The following is an 18672-nucleotide window of genomic DNA, read 5'->3' on the forward strand; positions in this document are numbered from 1 at the left end:
ATATCAGAGGCATGGGAGGTATTGCAGGTGAGGGTTTTGAACTGTGATTTGGGGCCCTTTAGGTGACTCTTGTATTCCAAGGACAATTGGCTTTCAGCTACGGAGGCGGTTCGGGTGGTCGATATTGGGGAAAGGGCCTCTACTATTCTTCACTATATGAGTTAATGTGTGTTTTTTCCAAGGACTTATGAGTCGGTTTCGATGAAACTCAATGTATGAGAGCTATCCCCTTTTGATAGCACTTAAGAATAATAAATAAAAAAATTAATGTTATATTATTATAATTATATATTTAGTCTAAATATAAATGAATTTGTTTCTACTAAAATGCGATAGAAAAACATTGAATGCAATGCATTTATGTTAGCTAGAAACTTGCTTGTAAGAGGCCCAGTGTGTAGATGGAAAAGGGAATATTTATTATGTAGATTGTTTCAATTAAAAATAGAAACTTTATGGTTTGGATGACAATTTTAAATATATTTTTTCCAAATAGAAAAGTTTGCATGCCATTTATTTTAATTTTGTTGACTTTTTCTTCATTCAAAATTTAAAGTTGAATTTTATATTTGAAATCAAAAGATGAGTATTATCAGATAGCAGACACTCTATTTTACTTACATATATAGTGATAATTTCCTATACACCCTGCTGCCCATTGTAGAACTACGCCAATCAAGCATAATTATGTGGTATTTAGGACCCTTATATTTTGACGAGAAGGGTCAAATGGAAGGGTTGTTCTAATTAATATGAAAAACAGGTTTTAGACCCGAAACCTTTAACATAGGAGCATATAATAGTTCATCAAAAAGCAACCAGACCAACTAAGAACAACTTACAAGACGACTGGCAAAGATGCCAGTTAACCAAAAGGTCAGCAAAAGAAAGGAACAAAAAAGCAGATAAACCAGGGAAAACACATCACAACTATAAAGACTTAAGGAGATCCGCCACCTTATTGACCAGCTGGTCATAGTTTTCCGCAGGAGCTTTGAGTTCTTCTAGGTCCTTGTTTGGCTTCTTCCTTCTTTTTACCTCCGGTCCTTGTTCTAGGTCCTTGCAGTTCTCTCGTGCCTTCAATGTTAGGTTCAATCTCCAGGGAGTCCTTCTCCTCCTCTAGTTTGTTGATGAGGATTTTTGTATTGCCAATAGAGGCCTTCAGAATATTTAAGCTTTGCTCTCCAATACTTTTAAGGGATTCCTCAATTTTGTTGACTTTACTGTCAGCTTCCGTCATTCTTTGATCCATAGCATTATCATTAATTTTTCTCTCAGTTAGGACTTTCTCAATTTTCTCGAACCTAGGGTTGAAGGAGTCTCTGATCTCTTCAGCTCTGACAATAGTTTTGGTCAAATCCTTAACATATTCTCCCATAGATTTGCCTCCGCCAATACTAATTGTTTCCAGAATTTGGACTCTGTGGTTAAGCTTCTTATTGTGCTCCACAACTTTCTTGTAACTGGTAATTAACCAATCCATGGTGTCCACAAAACCTTTCAGACCCTCAGGAGGAGGATTTGATGAGGGTGTTTTCTCACCAGAATTTTCTTGATCCTTTTTAGAGATGTCATCAGTAACTTTATCAACTTTTCCATCGACCCTCTGTTCAAAACCTTCCCCAGTGGTCACCTCCTCCACATTCTGGTCAACTTCTGAAATCTTTCTCTACATTTGTTCGTCCAACTTCTCAACATTGTCTTCCCATCTCTTTTGTTTGTTCTTATTAATCCATTTCATTATTATTTTGTCCATTTATGATCTTTGGGGTACTATTGTATCGATCCTTAAAAATGATTGATCTGATGTCCTCGAGGAGGCCCTCTTCTCCCTTCCATGTAACCATTTTTTCTTGATTAACCGCCACGTTGGCAGCCCAGTCAGCTAAACAATTAGCTTCATGATAAATATGAGATATGAAGCTTTTCTCAAAAGTGCTGATGAGGTCTCTAGCTGCCTTTATTATGTTATTGATAGTCCATGAAGGCTTATAGGTTCCCTTTAGGCATTTGATGATGTTGTTAGAATCCCCTTCAATCCATAGGTAGGGACAATTCCATCTTTTGGCTAGGAGAATACCTTGGAGTGCAGCCATTGCTTCTGCTTTGTGGTTTGTTTGACTCCCTATAGGTACAACAATCATTTCCTTACAGTTACCATTTTCATCTCTGAGAATTGCACCACATCCTGTAGGGCCAGGATTACCTTTTGCAGCACCATCAAAATTGACTTTGAGCCAACCATTTGGGGGAGTTTGCCATCTAGCTTCTAATATTTTGTTTTGTTTGGGATCAGAACTACCATCAATCTTCAGATTCTAGGAACTTAATATGTGAGTTTCCAAGGGGTTGGATGAAATGCAAGGAACTCCAATGATCCCAATGTTCTCCACAATCACCCATTGAATTTTTTGGAAAACAACATCCTGGGTGAGAGAAGTGTCCCTAAAGATATGGCTTTTCCTTTCTTTCCATATCCCCCACAAAAGGTGAGGGAGAGATAGCTGCCACAGAGATCTCAAAAAGGGGTTAGACCAGTGATAATTCCAAGAGTGGAACAATTCGTTGATAGTGTTACTAAACACCCAATCAGTGCAAAAATCCTTAAGAAATCTTTCCCAAATTGAAGCAGTAAAGGAACGGTGGATAGCCAAATGGTCCACAGACTCTTCCTCCTCAAGACATAGAGCACATCTATTAGGGAAAGAAAAACCTCTACCCTTAAGATCATCTAAGGTCAATATTTTATTTTGAAGAATAGTCCAATAGAAAAAGTTGATTTTGGGGATCAGGCCCTTTATCCAAGCTTTAGACCAAAAAGGATTTTCTAAGAGGGTAGGGGAGAGAACACCATACATTGAAGAGACAACAATGTTGCCTTTAGGTTCATATTTCCATATAAGGGAGTCTTCCTCTTTGTTCAGCCAAGCCGAAGAAAGATGGTTCTTAAGATTGATAAGGTTCGGGTGAATAATTTTAATGTTCTTCCATTTATCACCTATCCAATACCCCTCAACCAAAGGGCCAAAGATTATAATACAAGAGGAAGCATAAGGGGCCCATTCAGGGATATCAATTAGAGATTTATCAAAAATCCAGGGATCTTCCCAGAATCTAACTTTCCTACCATTGCCAACTTTCCATTTAACCCCTTTAGCAATGCTGTCTTTACACTTAGAGGCATGATTCTAGATATGGGATCCATTCATACTGAAATCAGAATTGATAAAAAGAGTATAGAGAAGAAGACAAAAGAGAGTACTTACTTCTCCAAATTTTACACCATTCACTATCAGAGTGGAACAATCTCCATACCTGTTTAAACAAGAGAGCTTCATTGAGGGTCCAAATTCTTCTAAGGCCCAGGCCTCCTTTACTTTTTGGTCTGCACACCTTATCCCAAGCCACAAGAGACATTCTCTTCTTTTCCTCAACCCCTGACCAAAGAATTTTTTTTTGAATTTTCTAAACTGCATCAACATACTTAACTGGAGTTCTGAAGAGGCTAAGGGCATAGATAGGTATGCTTTGAAGAGAAGCTTTTAAAAGTTGAAGCTTTCCAGCCCGACTTAAGAGGGCTCCTTTCCACCCAACAATATTTTTTTGAAATTTGTCCACCAGAGAGCTCCAAAAGGAGTCAGGTGGTGCAATGCCCAAAGGGAGGCCAAGATAAGTGGCAGGAAGATCAACAATCCGACATTCCAGAATTCTGCTGATTCTATGCTGTCTTCTCTTTGGAGTATTGATGAAAAGAACTTCGCTTTTAACCCAATTGATAAGTTGGCCTGAAGCAGAAGCAAACTTACATAGAGTGTCCTTCAGGGTTCTAGTTTCTGAAATGCTTGAATCCCCCATGAAAATGGTGTTGTCCATAAACTGTTGGTGGGAACAAGTATGATCAATTGAAGAAGGTTGGAGTCCCTTAAAGATTCCTCTCATCACCAAGCTTTCCATATACCTACCAAAACATTCAGCCATAATTATGAAGGGATAGGAGAAATGGGATCCCCTTGCTTCAATCCTCTAGAAGCTTGAAAAAAGGAGGAAGGGGATCCATTGACAAGATCAACAAAGGAGGCAGAGGTAATAAGCTATTTGAAGAGGTCCACACATTTGGTAGAGAAGCCATAAGCCATAAGAACCTTCACGAGGAAAGACCAATCAACCCGGTCATAGGCCTTAGAGAGATCAAGCTTGAGGATGAAACCTTGTTTCTTAGCCGTAACAAGATAATGAATATTCTCATGGACAGTAATGATGGAATCAAGAATTTGTCTTCCTAGCACAAAACCATTTTGCTGATGATTAATCAAAGAGGGAAGGACAGTCAGGAGTCTGGAAGTAAGGACCTTAGAAATAATCTTATAAAAAGAATTGCATAAGCTGATTGGCCTGAACTTATCTATGGAGTCAGCTCCTTGAATTTTGGGGACTAATGCAATGAAGGTTCCATTGATCTCTTTCAAAATTCTTCTAGCCCCAAAATTTTTTTTGACCCCATTGGAAGCATCTTTCCCAACAATGTCCCATAATTATTGGAAGAAGAACATGGGGAAGCCATCAGGACCAGGAGATTTGTTACCATCAAAAGAAAAGATAGCATTCCTGATCTCCAGGTGCGAAGGTATAGTAGAAAGGGAGGCATTCATCTGCTCATCAATGAGGCAAGGAATATTTTGAAGAAAAGAAATTTGAGCATAAACATCTAGACTCTGATCCCTACTTAGAAGATCAAAAAAGTATCTTTTGGCCTCATTTCTTATCTCATCCTCCTTAACCAGCTCCCCATTGTCCACTACCAGTTTTGTGATCCTGTTTGCCACTTTATGTTTGATAGTCGACATATGAAAGAATCTTGTGTTCTTGTCTCCTTCCTTCAGCCATGCACATCTTGATCTCTGCTTCCAAAAAGTTTCTTATTTAGCAATGATTTCTTGATATTTTTTAAGGATCTCATTTTATTCAGCAATTGACACAATAGAGAAACCATCCTTTTGAATTTGGACTTGTATTTTATTGAGATCATCCTGGATTTTACCTTTGACCTCAAAAATGTTCCCAAAGCTAGATTTGTTCCAGAACCTTATGTTGTCCTTGATTCTTTTGAGTTTCTTCATGACTCTATACATAGTAGTGCCCTCAACTTGAATATTCCACCATTCCTGTATTTTAAGGGTGAGGTCTGGATGATGAGTCCACATTTTTTCGAATCTAAATGGAAAATGCCTTCTTCTATTTATTGGGTCAGCAAAAAGAGTTATGGGATAATGATCAGACCCAACCTGGATGTGGGCAGACAGGGAATAGAAGTAATGTCTGTACCAGTCATCAGAAATAAGGGCCTTATCAAGGCAAACTTGGATAAGGTCATTTCCAGTCCTCCTATTAGTCCAAGTGTAATTGCATCCCTATATCTCCACATCATTGAGAGCCTGAGTGTTTATAAAATCACAAACTAGGTCTCTCGCAGGACACCATCAAATCTCCTCCTCGAGAGAACAAAACCATGAAAAAAGCAATAATGATGGGCATGATAGTTACAACTCTTTTTTACATGTCCGTAGGCTTAGTTGGGTATGCAACTTTTGGCAATGATGCACTTGGAAATATGTTCACTGGGTTTGGTTTCTACGAGCCATTCTGGTTGATTGACATAGGCAATCTTTGCATTGTTATTCACCTTGTGGGAGCTTATTAGGTACACAAACATATGTACCTTATTACATGGTACCAAAATTTTATACTTCAATTTTTTCCAATTCTTAATAATGCAATGTTACATGGTACCACCAATTAATAAAGCTTTATTTGGGTTGTTTTCTTTCAATTCTTGATACCCCTATTTTTTCTTTCATTTGAAGGTGTTCTCTTAGCCTATATTTGCAATCATTGAGGAATGGGCATCTCATAAGTGGAAAAGAAATGGCCTTGTACACACCGTACACATCATAAGGATTCCATTATGTGGATCCATAAGCTTTACTATATTCTCTCTATTAGTGAGAAGTTTAGTCGTCGTGTCAACAACAGTGCTTGCCATGCTTTTGCCTTTCTTCAATACGTTGATGGGGTTTATAGGTGCTGTCTCATTCTGGCCACTGACTGTGTACCTTCCAATTCAAATGTATCTAACACAAACCAATGTGCAAAAATGGAGTTCAAAATGGGTACTCAATCAATCTCTTAGCTTAATTTGCTTTCTTATTATAGTGGCTGGTATTGTGGGCGCAATCACAGGAATATCTCAGGACCTCAGACATGTAACTATCTTTGACATGAAATATTAGAGAATCTTGCCTGGCTTCCAGCATTAGATACTTATGCTGTACTAAATCAATCTTTCAGTTCTCACCTCAAAAGTGGTTTGGAATCTGGATGAGTGAATTTCAAGCTATTATAGAGGATGCACATTAAAAAAATTTCTCATTCAAATTGATACTCCATGTTTTAGGAAAAAAAAAATTTCAAATGCGATGGTCGTAAAAAGTTAACATTCATTTCACCACAAATTAAAAGAAAATTAGGGCGAATATTCCCACCCTCATATATTAGAACTGTTATAGACTTTCCTAATCATGTTTGGCGAAATAATATCAACCATGTAAAATCTTTGGCGAAGAATAGGTTTATATGAATAACACTTATGTAATTTAAGATGAATCTTAGGAGAGAAAGATACCATCGTTGAGTTTGTTTTATAGGATATCTATTATTATTATTATTATTATTATTATTATATCATATTAGCACTCATGGTGTATGCTTGGATTACATATAGCACTTATGGTTCATGTTATTATTAGCATATTTTAAATTAATTTATATAGAATAAGATATCTTTATTGAGCCGTCTTTTTTGGTTATTTATTTAAATGAAATAGTGGAAAAAATAGATGTCTAGATAAGGATATCTCTTTGACATATTTTATATAGATTAATTTTAAGATGTATATGTTAGTAGGATTGAGAGGTGGAACATGTAAGGCAGGGATCAAGAAATTTATTTTTCAGCTATGGGATTATTTGGAATTTTTTCCAAAAAAAAAAGGGAGACCCTACTTTTTAGACATGTAATTTTAAGTAGGTGAAAATTAAACTAAATTTATTTATAACCAGTTTGATTAAATTTAAGAGTTTAAACTTAAGATGAGATTGTCAACATTCTTAAATTTAGAAGCTTAAATTTTTAAGTTGAAGTGCAATGCAAAATTCAGACCGCCTCAGTTATGAGTTTTTGTAATAGCATCATCTCCTTTATTGTTCAATAAAATAACAACTTTCATTTTCAATACTTCTTGTATTGTGTTATTAAATAGGCGATTCAATGAATTTCTGTGATTTATGTTCAAAATCCTTTTATTTGTCTTATTTAATCAAGATTCGATGCAAGAAGATACATGGTAGTTGCAGGTTTTAGATCGTGTTAGTTGGTTCTGATAACTTGTAGTCATGAAAACCTATTGTTTTCCTTCAAGCAAGTGTTAGAGTCAGCCCTTTGTAGGAAATATTTATGCCACACATGTTTAGTGGAATTGTGAGAGTTTCAGGGCTACTTGTTGGAGGTTTTGTGAGCTAAGTAGGTTGTAGGTCTTAGTCAAGCATTTGGTGCATCACCTCCTAGGATAGGCTCTAATTTAAAGTTTCCTTCTATCCCTTTTCCTATCAAGAATTTGTTTCAAGTGTTTTATCAAGGAGAACCAACTTGCTTTGGAGATTCACCTTCAATTTGAGCAACCCACAAACTCAAATGTGTTTCCATGTTTCACAAGATTGCTGAGCTTTCAACTTAAGTACCATGGGTGCAATCTTGGTGCCTGGAAATCATCCCATGTTCACAAGATTGTTGGGTTTTACACTTAGCATTCACGGGTGCAATCTTGGTGACAACACTGGCAACATTAAAATATTCTTAAAAAATCTTAGTAGCTCCAACTCTATTTTTTGAGAAGCCCCCCTCCATGGGACTCTAGCCTAAGAGAAATAGGTTAAAATAATTTAATTAGGGGGAATACTCCTAGCCTCATATATTAGCATTGTTATAGATTTTCCTAATCCTATTTGGTGAATAATAGGTTTATATGAATAATAATTATGTAATTTAAGATGATTCTTAGGAGAGAAAGATGCTATCGTTGAGTTTGTTTTATATAATAATAATAATAATTATTATATCATATTAGCACTCATTGTGTATGCTAGGATTTCGTATAGCACCTATGGTTTATGTTATTATTACTATATATATCTTTAGATTAATTTATATAGAATATACTAGAGATATCTTTATTGAGCCATTTTTTTTGGTTAAGTTATTTATTTTAAGTGAAACAGTGAAAAAAATAGATGTCTAGATAAGGATATCTCTTGACATATTTTATATATATTAATTTTAAGATGTATATGCTAGTAGGAATGAGAGGTGGAACATGTATGATAGGGATCCCTTGAAGAAATTATTTTTAAGGAAGAGGTGGTCCCATGAAGAAATTATTTTTCGGGATTATTTGGATTCTTTTCGCAAAAATAGAAGTCTCTACTTTTTAGGTATGTAATTTTAAGCAGGTGAAAATGGGGTGGGGCTAGAAATTGCCCCACCAGCTTAGGAACATTTTATGCCACTGGTCAAACTTTAAAAAAAAAAAAAAAAAAAAAGTAAATTTATTTAAACGTAGAAGCTTAAATTTTTAAGCTAAAGTGCAATGCAAAATCCATGAGACCGCCAACATTAAAATATTCCTAAATTTTTTTAGCAGCTCCAACTCTATTTTTTAGGAACCCCCCCTCCATGGGACCCCAACCTAAGAGAAACGAGTTAAAATAATTTAATTAAAACTATATTAATTAGGGTATTATTAATATTAATATTAATATTGATATTGTATCAAAATGATTACTATTACTATGATAATATTATTGTTATTATTATATTATTAATATATATGTTATATTATCCATTCCACCTAATTAAACAGATTGCTTAAACTCTCATGGTCATCCCAAGAGTCGGACCAAAATCTGGCCTTTCTCCCATTGCAACTTTCCATGTCAAGTGATATGTAATTATCGGTCTACATTCTCTCATAAACTTCCAGACAACAGATCCACCATTAAAACTAGCCATTGTGGGTTTTCTGCTCGGATCTCCAATGTCCAAATACTTCTTCTGCATGATTTTGCACCATAGCTTCTCTGGGGATCTGTACATCTTCCATATGAGTTTCGCCCCTAAAGCCAGATTTTTCTTCTCCATGTGTCTCAGTCCTGCCCCACCACCTAGATTAGATTTACAGATCAAGTTCCAGTTGAGGAGCGAGATCTTTTTTACCTGTTTGGCGCCTTCCCACAAAAATTTCTTGAAATTGATTTCCAGTGCCTGCAACACTTTGCAACATAATTTGAAGACTTGCATTGCATATAAGGGCATGGTAACCGGAACTGACTTGATGAGCTGGATCCTCCCAGGAAGTGAGAGCCATCTGTATTTCCATTGTTTCATTTTTTGCCTGCACTTTGATATCAACTCTTCCCATAATGCAGTTTTTGAAGCTCTGGCAAACATAAGGACCCTGAGATACTTCACTGGTAACTTGCCAATCTGCCACCCCAGGACTTTAGCTATTTTCCTCTAGATGACCACTTTGGTATTGAAAAAGATAATCTCTATCTTCTTTTCATTGATGTGCTGCCCTACCGCAGTTGCAAAGAGATCCAAGGCCTCCTTTATTACTACAACCTCCCTAATAGTGGCCTCCCCAAACAAGGTAGTATCGTCCGCAAACTGGGAATGAGTTATCGCTGTCAACTCTTTATGAAATGTGATTCCTTTCCATAAAGCCTACTCTCTTAATTTGTAGATGTGTCTGCTTAACGCCTCGCCTTTGCCATGATATGGACAGGAAGGGTGATAGTGGGTCTCCCTGTCTTAGGTCGTTTGAGCTCTCAATAAAACCATGTAGTGCACCGTTCATTGCTATAGAGAAATGGGGGGAGCAAACACAGATCTCTATCATAATGATCCATCATTTTTTGAATCCCATTTTTTTCAACACCCCAAAAAGGAACTCCCAACACACTTTAGCATACGCCTTCGATATGTCTAGCTTAACTATCATTGCCTTTTTTCTCTCGGACATTATGGAGTGTATTGTCTTAGAGGCCAAAATGATACTGTTTGCAATTTCTCTATCTGGAACAAATTTGTTCTTCTCAATAGAGATAATCTTCAGCAAAATCTTCTTTAGTCTGTTGGCTATTGCCTTCATTATTATTTTGTACACCGCATTACATAATGATATAGGTCTATAATCTTCGAATTTGTTTTCTCCAACCTTCTTGGGGATGATGACGATCACTATATTGTTTAGTTCCTTAACAAATTTTCCTTTCATTCTTACCTTCTCTATAACCTTGCACAAATCAGTTTTGATAAATTCCCAACAGTTCTGAAAAAATCTTACCGGGAACCCATCTGGCCCAAGGGCCTTGTCCGAGTGGAGACTGAATACTGCTACCTTAACCTCATCTTCTTTAAAAGGTTTCATAAGCATCTTATTGTCTTCTGTTGTTATTAGCTCGAGAGTGGCCTCCAACATTGACTCCCTGACCCGTGCTTCACTCCTTTCTTTCGAGTTCAAAATTCTTTTGAAATATTCTTTCACCGCCTGACCAATGCTTTTCCAATCTTTGATGCTGCTCCCGCTTTCTGAGATTATTTCGTTTATAGCATTTTGTTTTTTCCTTTCTTTGACTGAAGCATGTAAATTTTTTGTGTTCTTATCCCCTTCATTAATCCACATCTCTCTTGCTTTGTCTCTCCAATTGATTTCCTCCCTGGTTAATTCCTCTGACAACATTTCTTTTAGCATTTTTTCTTGAGTAAATTCTTCCATGTTCATACCCTTAGCAAGTAATTTCCTATTAAGTGTCTCCCATTCTGCTTCTAGTCTTTCTTTATCTAAAAATATGTTTTTAAAGGGCTCCTTATTCCATGCTCTGAACTGATTTTTAATGAATGATAATTTTTTTCAACAAGCAAAAACTAGGCGTACCTTTTATATGTTTGCACTAATCCCACCATTCCTTCAATCGTTCTAGTAAAGATTTGTCTCTCCACCACATATTCTGGAATTTAAAATAATTGCTGCCGCCTTGAATAGTTGTTTCGATATCAAGTTGGTTTTGGCTACCATGCCCATATATGCAATGTCAGTCTTCAAATTATCTTGCAAAGTGCTGCAGGCGTTGGAAAGATTTTTCAAGAAAAATTTGTGGGAAGGCGCCAAACAGGTAAAGAAGATCCCAATCCTCAACTAGAGCTTGGTCTGCAAATCTAAGCTAGGTGGTGGCGTAGGACTGAGACACATGGAGAAGCAAAATCTGGCATTAGGGGCGAAACTCATTTGGAAGATGTACAGATCCCCAGAGAAGATGTGGTGCAAAATCATGCAGAAGAAGTATCTGGACATTGGAGATTCGAGAAGAATAATCACAATGGCTAGTTTTAATGGTGGATTTGTTGCTTGGAAGTTTATGATAGAATGTAGACCGATAATTACGGATCACTTGACATGGAAAGTTGGCAATGGGAGAAAGGCGAGATTTTGGTCCGACTCTTGGGATGGCCATGAGAGTTTAAGAAATCTATTTAATCAGGCGGAATGGATGATGGAGGATGAGCAGGCTTATGGAATACTGATAGCAGATTATGTTAGAGAAAAATCCCCTAGCAACAGAATTTACAAATGGATCCCGATCCGTACAGAGAGTATGAACAATGAAGAAAAGAGGAGGTTGACTAAAATATTAGGGGAAATGATAATTAACATCAGTCAGGTAGAGGATGAAATCATATGGTGTGCTACCTGGTCGGGAGAATATTCTTCCAGACTAGGTTATCAGGTACAATGCCTAGAAGAGGAGAGCAACAATTGGACGAGTCATTTATGTTGGGATAGAATGGTGGCCCCTAGGGTAGGAGCTTTCTTATGGATGGCCTTACATGGAAGGATCCTCACAGGGGAGAGTTTGAAACGATATGGGATCTTCGGGCCGACGGTATGTGTACTATGCAGACAAAATGAAGAAACCACCAACCACCTTCTATTCAATTTCCCTTTTGCTAGAAGCTGTTGGGATTGGTTAAGGCTGAATTTAGACTGGGCATCTGCAATAGATGAGAGTATGGAAAATTGTATTAAAAGGTGGCTGAATCTACATAAGAACTCGTTATGGGGGGCAATATGGAGGATATTGCCATCAATGCTGGTTTGGCAACTATGGAAAGAACATAACCGTAGAATTTTTGAGGATAGAGAGCTTCCCATTTAGAAAGTGATTGACATAATAAAAGAAGGGATTAGTGAGGTAGCTAATTGGGAAGGCATATGACAAGAAAATAGAATACATATCGGAGTGGGATAAATGAATTCAAAAGTAGTGGGGATCCTTGAAACCTCCCAACATCAACATCAAGAGTAAGGAGATTAATCGTTCACTGGCTAAATGAGAGGCCTCGGGGGATGGCTGGAACAAGCTAAATTTCAACGGGGCTGCTAAAGACAATCCAGGCAAAGCAGGATGTGGATGTATTATCAGGGATAGTATGGGAAAGATGATTTTTTGTTTATGTGGATACCTTGGCATTGCCACAAACAACGTGCTGGAAGCCTTGTCAACATTAGCAAGGGGCTTAAAATAGTGCACTGATTTGGTCCTAAACTCATTACTAACAGAGGGAGATTCCCAAATTTTGATCAATGCAATCAAGAACGAGAGTACACCAAATTGGAAGATTCAAAGAATACTGCAAGATATCTTATCATTACTCAAGAATATCCCGAATTACAAAGTATCTCACATATTTCAAGAGGCAACTATGGCAGCTGACCACATGGAAAATCTAGGAGTAGGTTTGAAGGACATCAAAGAACAAATTTGCAACAAAACTCCAAGCGAGGTACTCAACAAAATCCTGGAGGACGATCTTGGTGGAGTGTGCAGGCGAAAAAAGTCAGGCATCGGATAATGATGAATGGAGGAATACAAGTGTATGGAATCAAAGTCTGATTTGATTCTAATCTATGCTTGTCTGTCGGTTATCCATAACCATCAATCGAGAAAGGAAGAGATATTTCACGGGTGGAGGATTGGACACAAATCTCTGGATGGATTCAGTATCACGAGCTCAAATCCTCTCGAAAATGGATATGTTTATCTTTTTTGTTAGATCTCACTAACTGATAAGGTTGAGAATCCCACAATTTGTATTTGGATTGATTCAGAGTCCTTTTCAGAGTGCTCACCTTCTTAGATGTTCTTACTTAAGCTATGTATAAAGGGGGATCAAGTTGCCGAGGGGGCCTGGGGAGAAATGGCTTGAAGGGTGGTTCATCAATTTAGGTTGAGCTATCTATGTAGGGAAGAGTCCTTCCAACATCAATGCCGAAGACTCTTCCTTACGGATGAGAGAATGTGGAACGCGCTTTGGCGTTTGGCAAGGGGAAAGACATTGCTTTGATGGTTTCATCTACGAAGTGGTGCTCTACCCCCTGGTCAACGTTCTTGATTCAAAAGAAGTATGCATACAAAAGATCGATGGTTTTGTGAGATCGATGGATGGACAGGCTGTGGCAAGTGCCATTTTGGACCTAGACTCGAACGACTGGACGAGTGTTTTGGACTACTTTTTCAACCCTGCTCACTATGTTTCGGTTCCACTGGATGAGAGCTCTGGTTCAGATAATGAGGAGGTTGCAGTGGCTCAGGCCAAAAGAGAGAGAAAGGAAAACTTCATATCAGAAACCTGGGAGGTATTCCGGGTGGGGGTTTTGAACCGTGATTTGGGGTCCTTCAAATGACTCCTGTAGTCCGAGGACAGTTGGCTTTTAGCTACAGAGGTGGTTAAGGTGGTCGATATTAGGGAAAGGGCCTTTGCTATTCTTCACTATCTAAGTTAATATGTGTTTTTTCTTAGGACTTATGAGTCAGTTTCGGTGAAACTCAATGTATGAGAGCTATCCCCTTTTGATAGCACTTAATAATAATAAATAAAAAATTTAATGTTATATTATTATAATTATATATTTAGTCTAAATATAACTAAATTTGTTTCTACTAAAATGCGATAGAAAAATATTGAATGCAATGCATTTATGTTAGCTAGAAACTTGCTTGTAAGAGGCCCAGTGTGTAGATGGAAAAGGCAAGATTTTTTATGTAGATTGTTTCAATTAAAAAATAGAAACTTTATGGTTTGGATGACAATTTTAAATATATTTTTTCCAAATAGAAAAGTTTGCATGCCATTTATTTTAATTTTGTTTCTTTTTTCTTCATTCAAAATTTAAAGTTGAATATTATATTTGAAATCAAAAGATGAATATTATCTGATAGCGGACACTCTATTTTACTTACATATATTGTGCTAATTTCCTATACACCTTGCTGCCCATTGTAGGATTACGCCTCTCAAGCATAATTATGTGGTATTTAGGACCCTTATATTTTGACTAGAAGGGTCAAATGGAAGGGTTGTCATGTTATATAGATACCTTATTATATATGATAAGTTTGTGATGATGAAAATTATATATTTTTCTATCTTTCTAATATTTTTGGTTTATTTTGATTAGAGTGTTTTTAAGGCAATGATTAATTATAGGCTGCAAATTCTTTTTTGATTTCTATTCATGAAATAATTATATCTCAATTTTATTCTCATTCGTTCTTGAAGATTGGTTTTGATCTTTAGATTCTTTATTCATCACTTTGGTCCATATTTGTTGTAATTGATTTAAGTCATTTTATAGTTGTAGGTTTGAGTAGTATTTAAATGAAACCATTCATTTATGTGAAAACATTAAGGACACACTCAAAACATTCAAGAACATTTATGAGAGAATCATAATGACAATATTAGAGTATTACATTAAGATAAAACATTTTAAGTCCATTGTACACTTTCTTGCTATACTTGAGCTTTGGTCTTGAGTTGTTGAATAAGCCTAAGGGTCTAACTAAGGAGAATGAACATGAAAATCACATTTAGTAGATTTATTAAATGTGTTTATAAACATTATCACTCCTTACCAACATTTAGATATCAAAATATTGAAGAAAGGAAATCCCCAAAGTAATTTTTTTCACTTGTTCCGTCCCATGGTACAATTTTTGTTTGTTCATTCCCATGGTACAATTTTTGTTTGTTCATTCACATAGTACAAGTTTAGGTCCACATTAGATTAAATTTACACATGTGCATATGAATTCAATAGCCAACATTGGTGCATAATTAGTTTTTAGATTATAATATATTCATTTAAACAAAGATTTAGGTTTTTAGTGCATTGGCAAATCCATTCTAGTCATCTCTAACATCATTTTTCCATATTTAAATATAGTTACATATCAAGCTTAAATTCATTAAATTTTCTGCATGTAATTCAATTTGTTTGTTTCCACTTTTAGCTCATTATCTAGGGTAATTATACGCAACTAATTTTGTTATTTAATTAACCTAAATATTTTCATGTGAGTGGATTATTTTCCCTTATATTATTTGGTGAACCTAACAATTTTACATGACCTCCTTGGAGTTTATCCTTCTTTTTAGGATTCCTAGAGTAAATATTCTTATTGAATTTATCTTAAATCATATCTAATTATGGTTTGGATCCAACCCTATTTGTGTACCATTATTTTATCAATATTAGGGTTTAGGGTTTGAGCCTTTATTGCATAGTCTCTCGTTGTTTCTAATGCACCACCAACTCTTGAATTGTGCATTCACACTATATCATTTGTTGTGAATTTTTATATGACAGTATCTTTGACCTATATTCATGCTTCTATTATACATTTTTACATGTTTATTCTTTTTTTGAGATTCAATCCCACTATCCTTGATTCTCTCATGTCTTTCTATTATATGAATAGGATTATATTACTTATGGACGTTCCATTCTATATGTACCTTTTCCCCCTTCATCTAATCAATTATTACTTTTTCTCACTTTTTCTCACTTTTTCTCCCCTTTAGGATACTCTCACTTTACTTATCCATGAAATTCATTTTTGTTTCATTATCTCATGTTGTTTCCTATGGATAGTGCTAGCATGATGAGCATAGTGATACTTAATCTTTGAGTGTTTTACATTGACATGTTATGATTTGTGATACACATTTATGATGAGATATGATATTATATCTTAATTAAGAAAGGAATTTTTATCCCTTATGATGACATTCTTTCTACACATCATGATTATATTATTCATAAGGATTATAAATCTCTATTCCCACCATTTGTACTTAAGCCTAATGAAATATACATTTTTAGTATCTTGAATATTCTACAATTTTATCATTTTTTTTTTGTTTGGTAATGGGCACTTTTTATGGTGTTGAATATCATTGTTGTTCAAATTTGTGAGCCCACCAGCCTAGTGAGGATTTGAACCTTGATGACAATTTCACCAAGCAAGTGTTTTAACCAATGTATTATATGCACCGCTAAACTTTATCATATTATTAGACATACATATTAAAAAATTACTAAGGTCAATATGATTTTTTTTTAACCTAAGAATAATTCATTCACAATATCTCTTCATTCAATGCATCCATCTAACACAAAGATAAAATTTTGAAACACACTTTAACTAAAATCGTTATTGCATATGATGTTTCTCTAAAAAATAGGAACATTTAGATCAAACAAGATTTATTTAATAATGCATATGACATATATCTATATCAAATAATTCTTATATATTTTTTTTATTAAATTACAATATAAATTTACCAAAATTTGAAGACACCATTATGGATTGAATAATGTGGGTTGTAACTCTCTTAGTTTTGTTACTTTACCCATTACTCTTGACCTATTATGCTATAGAATTTAAAGTACATTCACAATAGTCTGTCATATCTAATGACAATGCTTATCAATTTATAATATCTTCTATGCCATTGAGATTTTTTTCTCCTCCATATATACACCTCATGTCCTCATGCTAATCTTGAGGATGATTAGAATTCTATTTATTTTACACCAATTCGTGCTATATAATCCTTTATATGTGGAATTTATTGTTTATGGTCAACAACCCTAATTCTCATTGTGGCTCATCTTCTTCTCAACTAGCTAAGCAATATGGTAAACATTTTAATTTTCTACACGAGCTTACTAGGAAAGATTTAAGTGTAAAGGAGAAAGGTATAGAACTTAATCAAGTATCACAAAAGCATATCAAGTTATTGATTTGGGTTATTTTCCTACTATGAATAAAAAAGTCAAAGTAAAAAAAAAATTCAATTAACATGTGTAGTTAATCATGATCTAGGTTTACAATGGGTATACCTTAATTTAATTTCCATAGATTTATAGAATAATTTTTCTTCTTTAATATTTTTTCCAATGAAAAACTTTTGCTAAATCTTCAGAGTTGTAAGGGTTTACATAAGTTTTATTATAATAGAGGTTTTCCATATTATGTTCTTAAATTTTATTTTTATTTTGGAGAAATTCTTCTTTATTATGTAATTCTCTAGTTTTAATTTATGGTTTATCTACTAGAAAATTTATTAAGGATACAGATACAAGTGATAATTTAGAATTTGAAATGGGTAAAGTGTTAATAATTATTTTGAATAAAATTAATAACTATAAAGATAAAATGATAAAGAAATGTCAAAAATCAATGTTCAAAATTGTGAATGTTTGATTTTTTTTTTAATGACACAATTTGCCCAAACTACTTTCTATTCATGTGGTCTTATCAAGAAATTCCTAACATTAATAATAATATTTTCATGAATTTTTTTTTGAATTCTCATGTGATTTAAAATATAAAACATAAAATTAGAAAGATGCATCCTAAAGTTGCTTTGACGATTAAATATGAAATTATAGTTATTGAAATTTTGATTTACTTGAACCTTTGAATACACCAATGGACGTATTCATATATGTACTAATTTTAGAGATATCAGGGTGTAGTGTCATGAAATTGTGACCCTTGCAATTGTTGACCACATTAGGGTCCTCACGCACGCGATTCAAATCCGTAAGCTTGGTCGGTCAAAGACTTGCTCGACACCTGAGAATTGCATCTTGCTTGCCCTCTGCATTGCCTAAACTGCATCTTGTCCTGGAAAAAAGGGTAGGACAAGGGTGTGGTACTCCTGTCCCCCTAGGATAGGCCGCCCCTGTCCCTGCCCCATTTTGGGGCAGGACCCTTTTCAACTTTGCATTGGAGGTTGCACATTGAGCGAGAAAACTCTCCCTGTGTCGGCCTGCGATGGAAAATCAGTCAATTAGCCCTTATTGACAAGTATATAAGTCACATTCACCCTCCCATTTTGCATAAGTTCAATAAGCGATAAGACAGATACATGAGATCACACATTCAAGCATTCAAGAGAATTCAAGTATTCCTTTCCAGCATTGAGCATTCTCAAGTCTCCCTTCAAGGCTAAGTGTTGCATTCAAGTCAAGGATTCAACCATTGAAGAGGATATTCATTCCAACATTCAACTTCATACAAGCAATTCTATCAATATTTCCATCACAACCTCCCTTGAGGTGATTTACATTACAGTCTTTCATTTACATTTACTTGCAAGTACTTTATTTCATCATTTGGTTAATTCCAAAACTGGGGTTTGAC

At 35.4% G+C, this 18672-nt stretch overlaps 2 protein-coding genes across 2 annotated transcripts; one reads left to right on the plus strand and one right to left on the minus strand.

Annotated features, from left to right (window-relative positions):
* Window positions 1-5267: 5267 nt before the first annotated feature.
* Window positions 5268-6287, plus strand: LOC131051113 (amino acid permease 2-like). The gene is made up of 3 exons (XM_059217640.1): window positions 5268-5366; window positions 5471-5689; window positions 5874-6287. Exons 1-3 carry the CDS (start codon window positions 5268-5270, stop codon window positions 6285-6287), a joined length of 732 nt encoding a protein of 243 aa, XP_059073623.1.
* Window positions 6288-8977: 2690 nt separating this feature from the next.
* Window positions 8978-10889, minus strand: LOC131874320 (uncharacterized). The gene is made up of 3 exons (XM_059217641.1): window positions 10074-10889; window positions 9692-9778; window positions 8978-9595 (listed from the first exon to the last, which is right to left on the minus strand). The coding sequence occupies exons 1-3, from the start codon at window positions 10887-10889 to the stop codon at window positions 8978-8980; spliced, it is 1521 nt and encodes a 506-aa protein (XP_059073624.1).
* Between the last annotated feature and the right edge of the window lie 7783 nt (window positions 10890-18672).

The sequence above is a fragment of the Cryptomeria japonica genome, chromosome 3, assembly GCF_030272615.1.
Source record: "Cryptomeria japonica chromosome 3, Sugi_1.0, whole genome shotgun sequence".
Taxonomy (NCBI): Eukaryota; Viridiplantae; Streptophyta; class Pinopsida; order Cupressales; family Cupressaceae; genus Cryptomeria; species Cryptomeria japonica.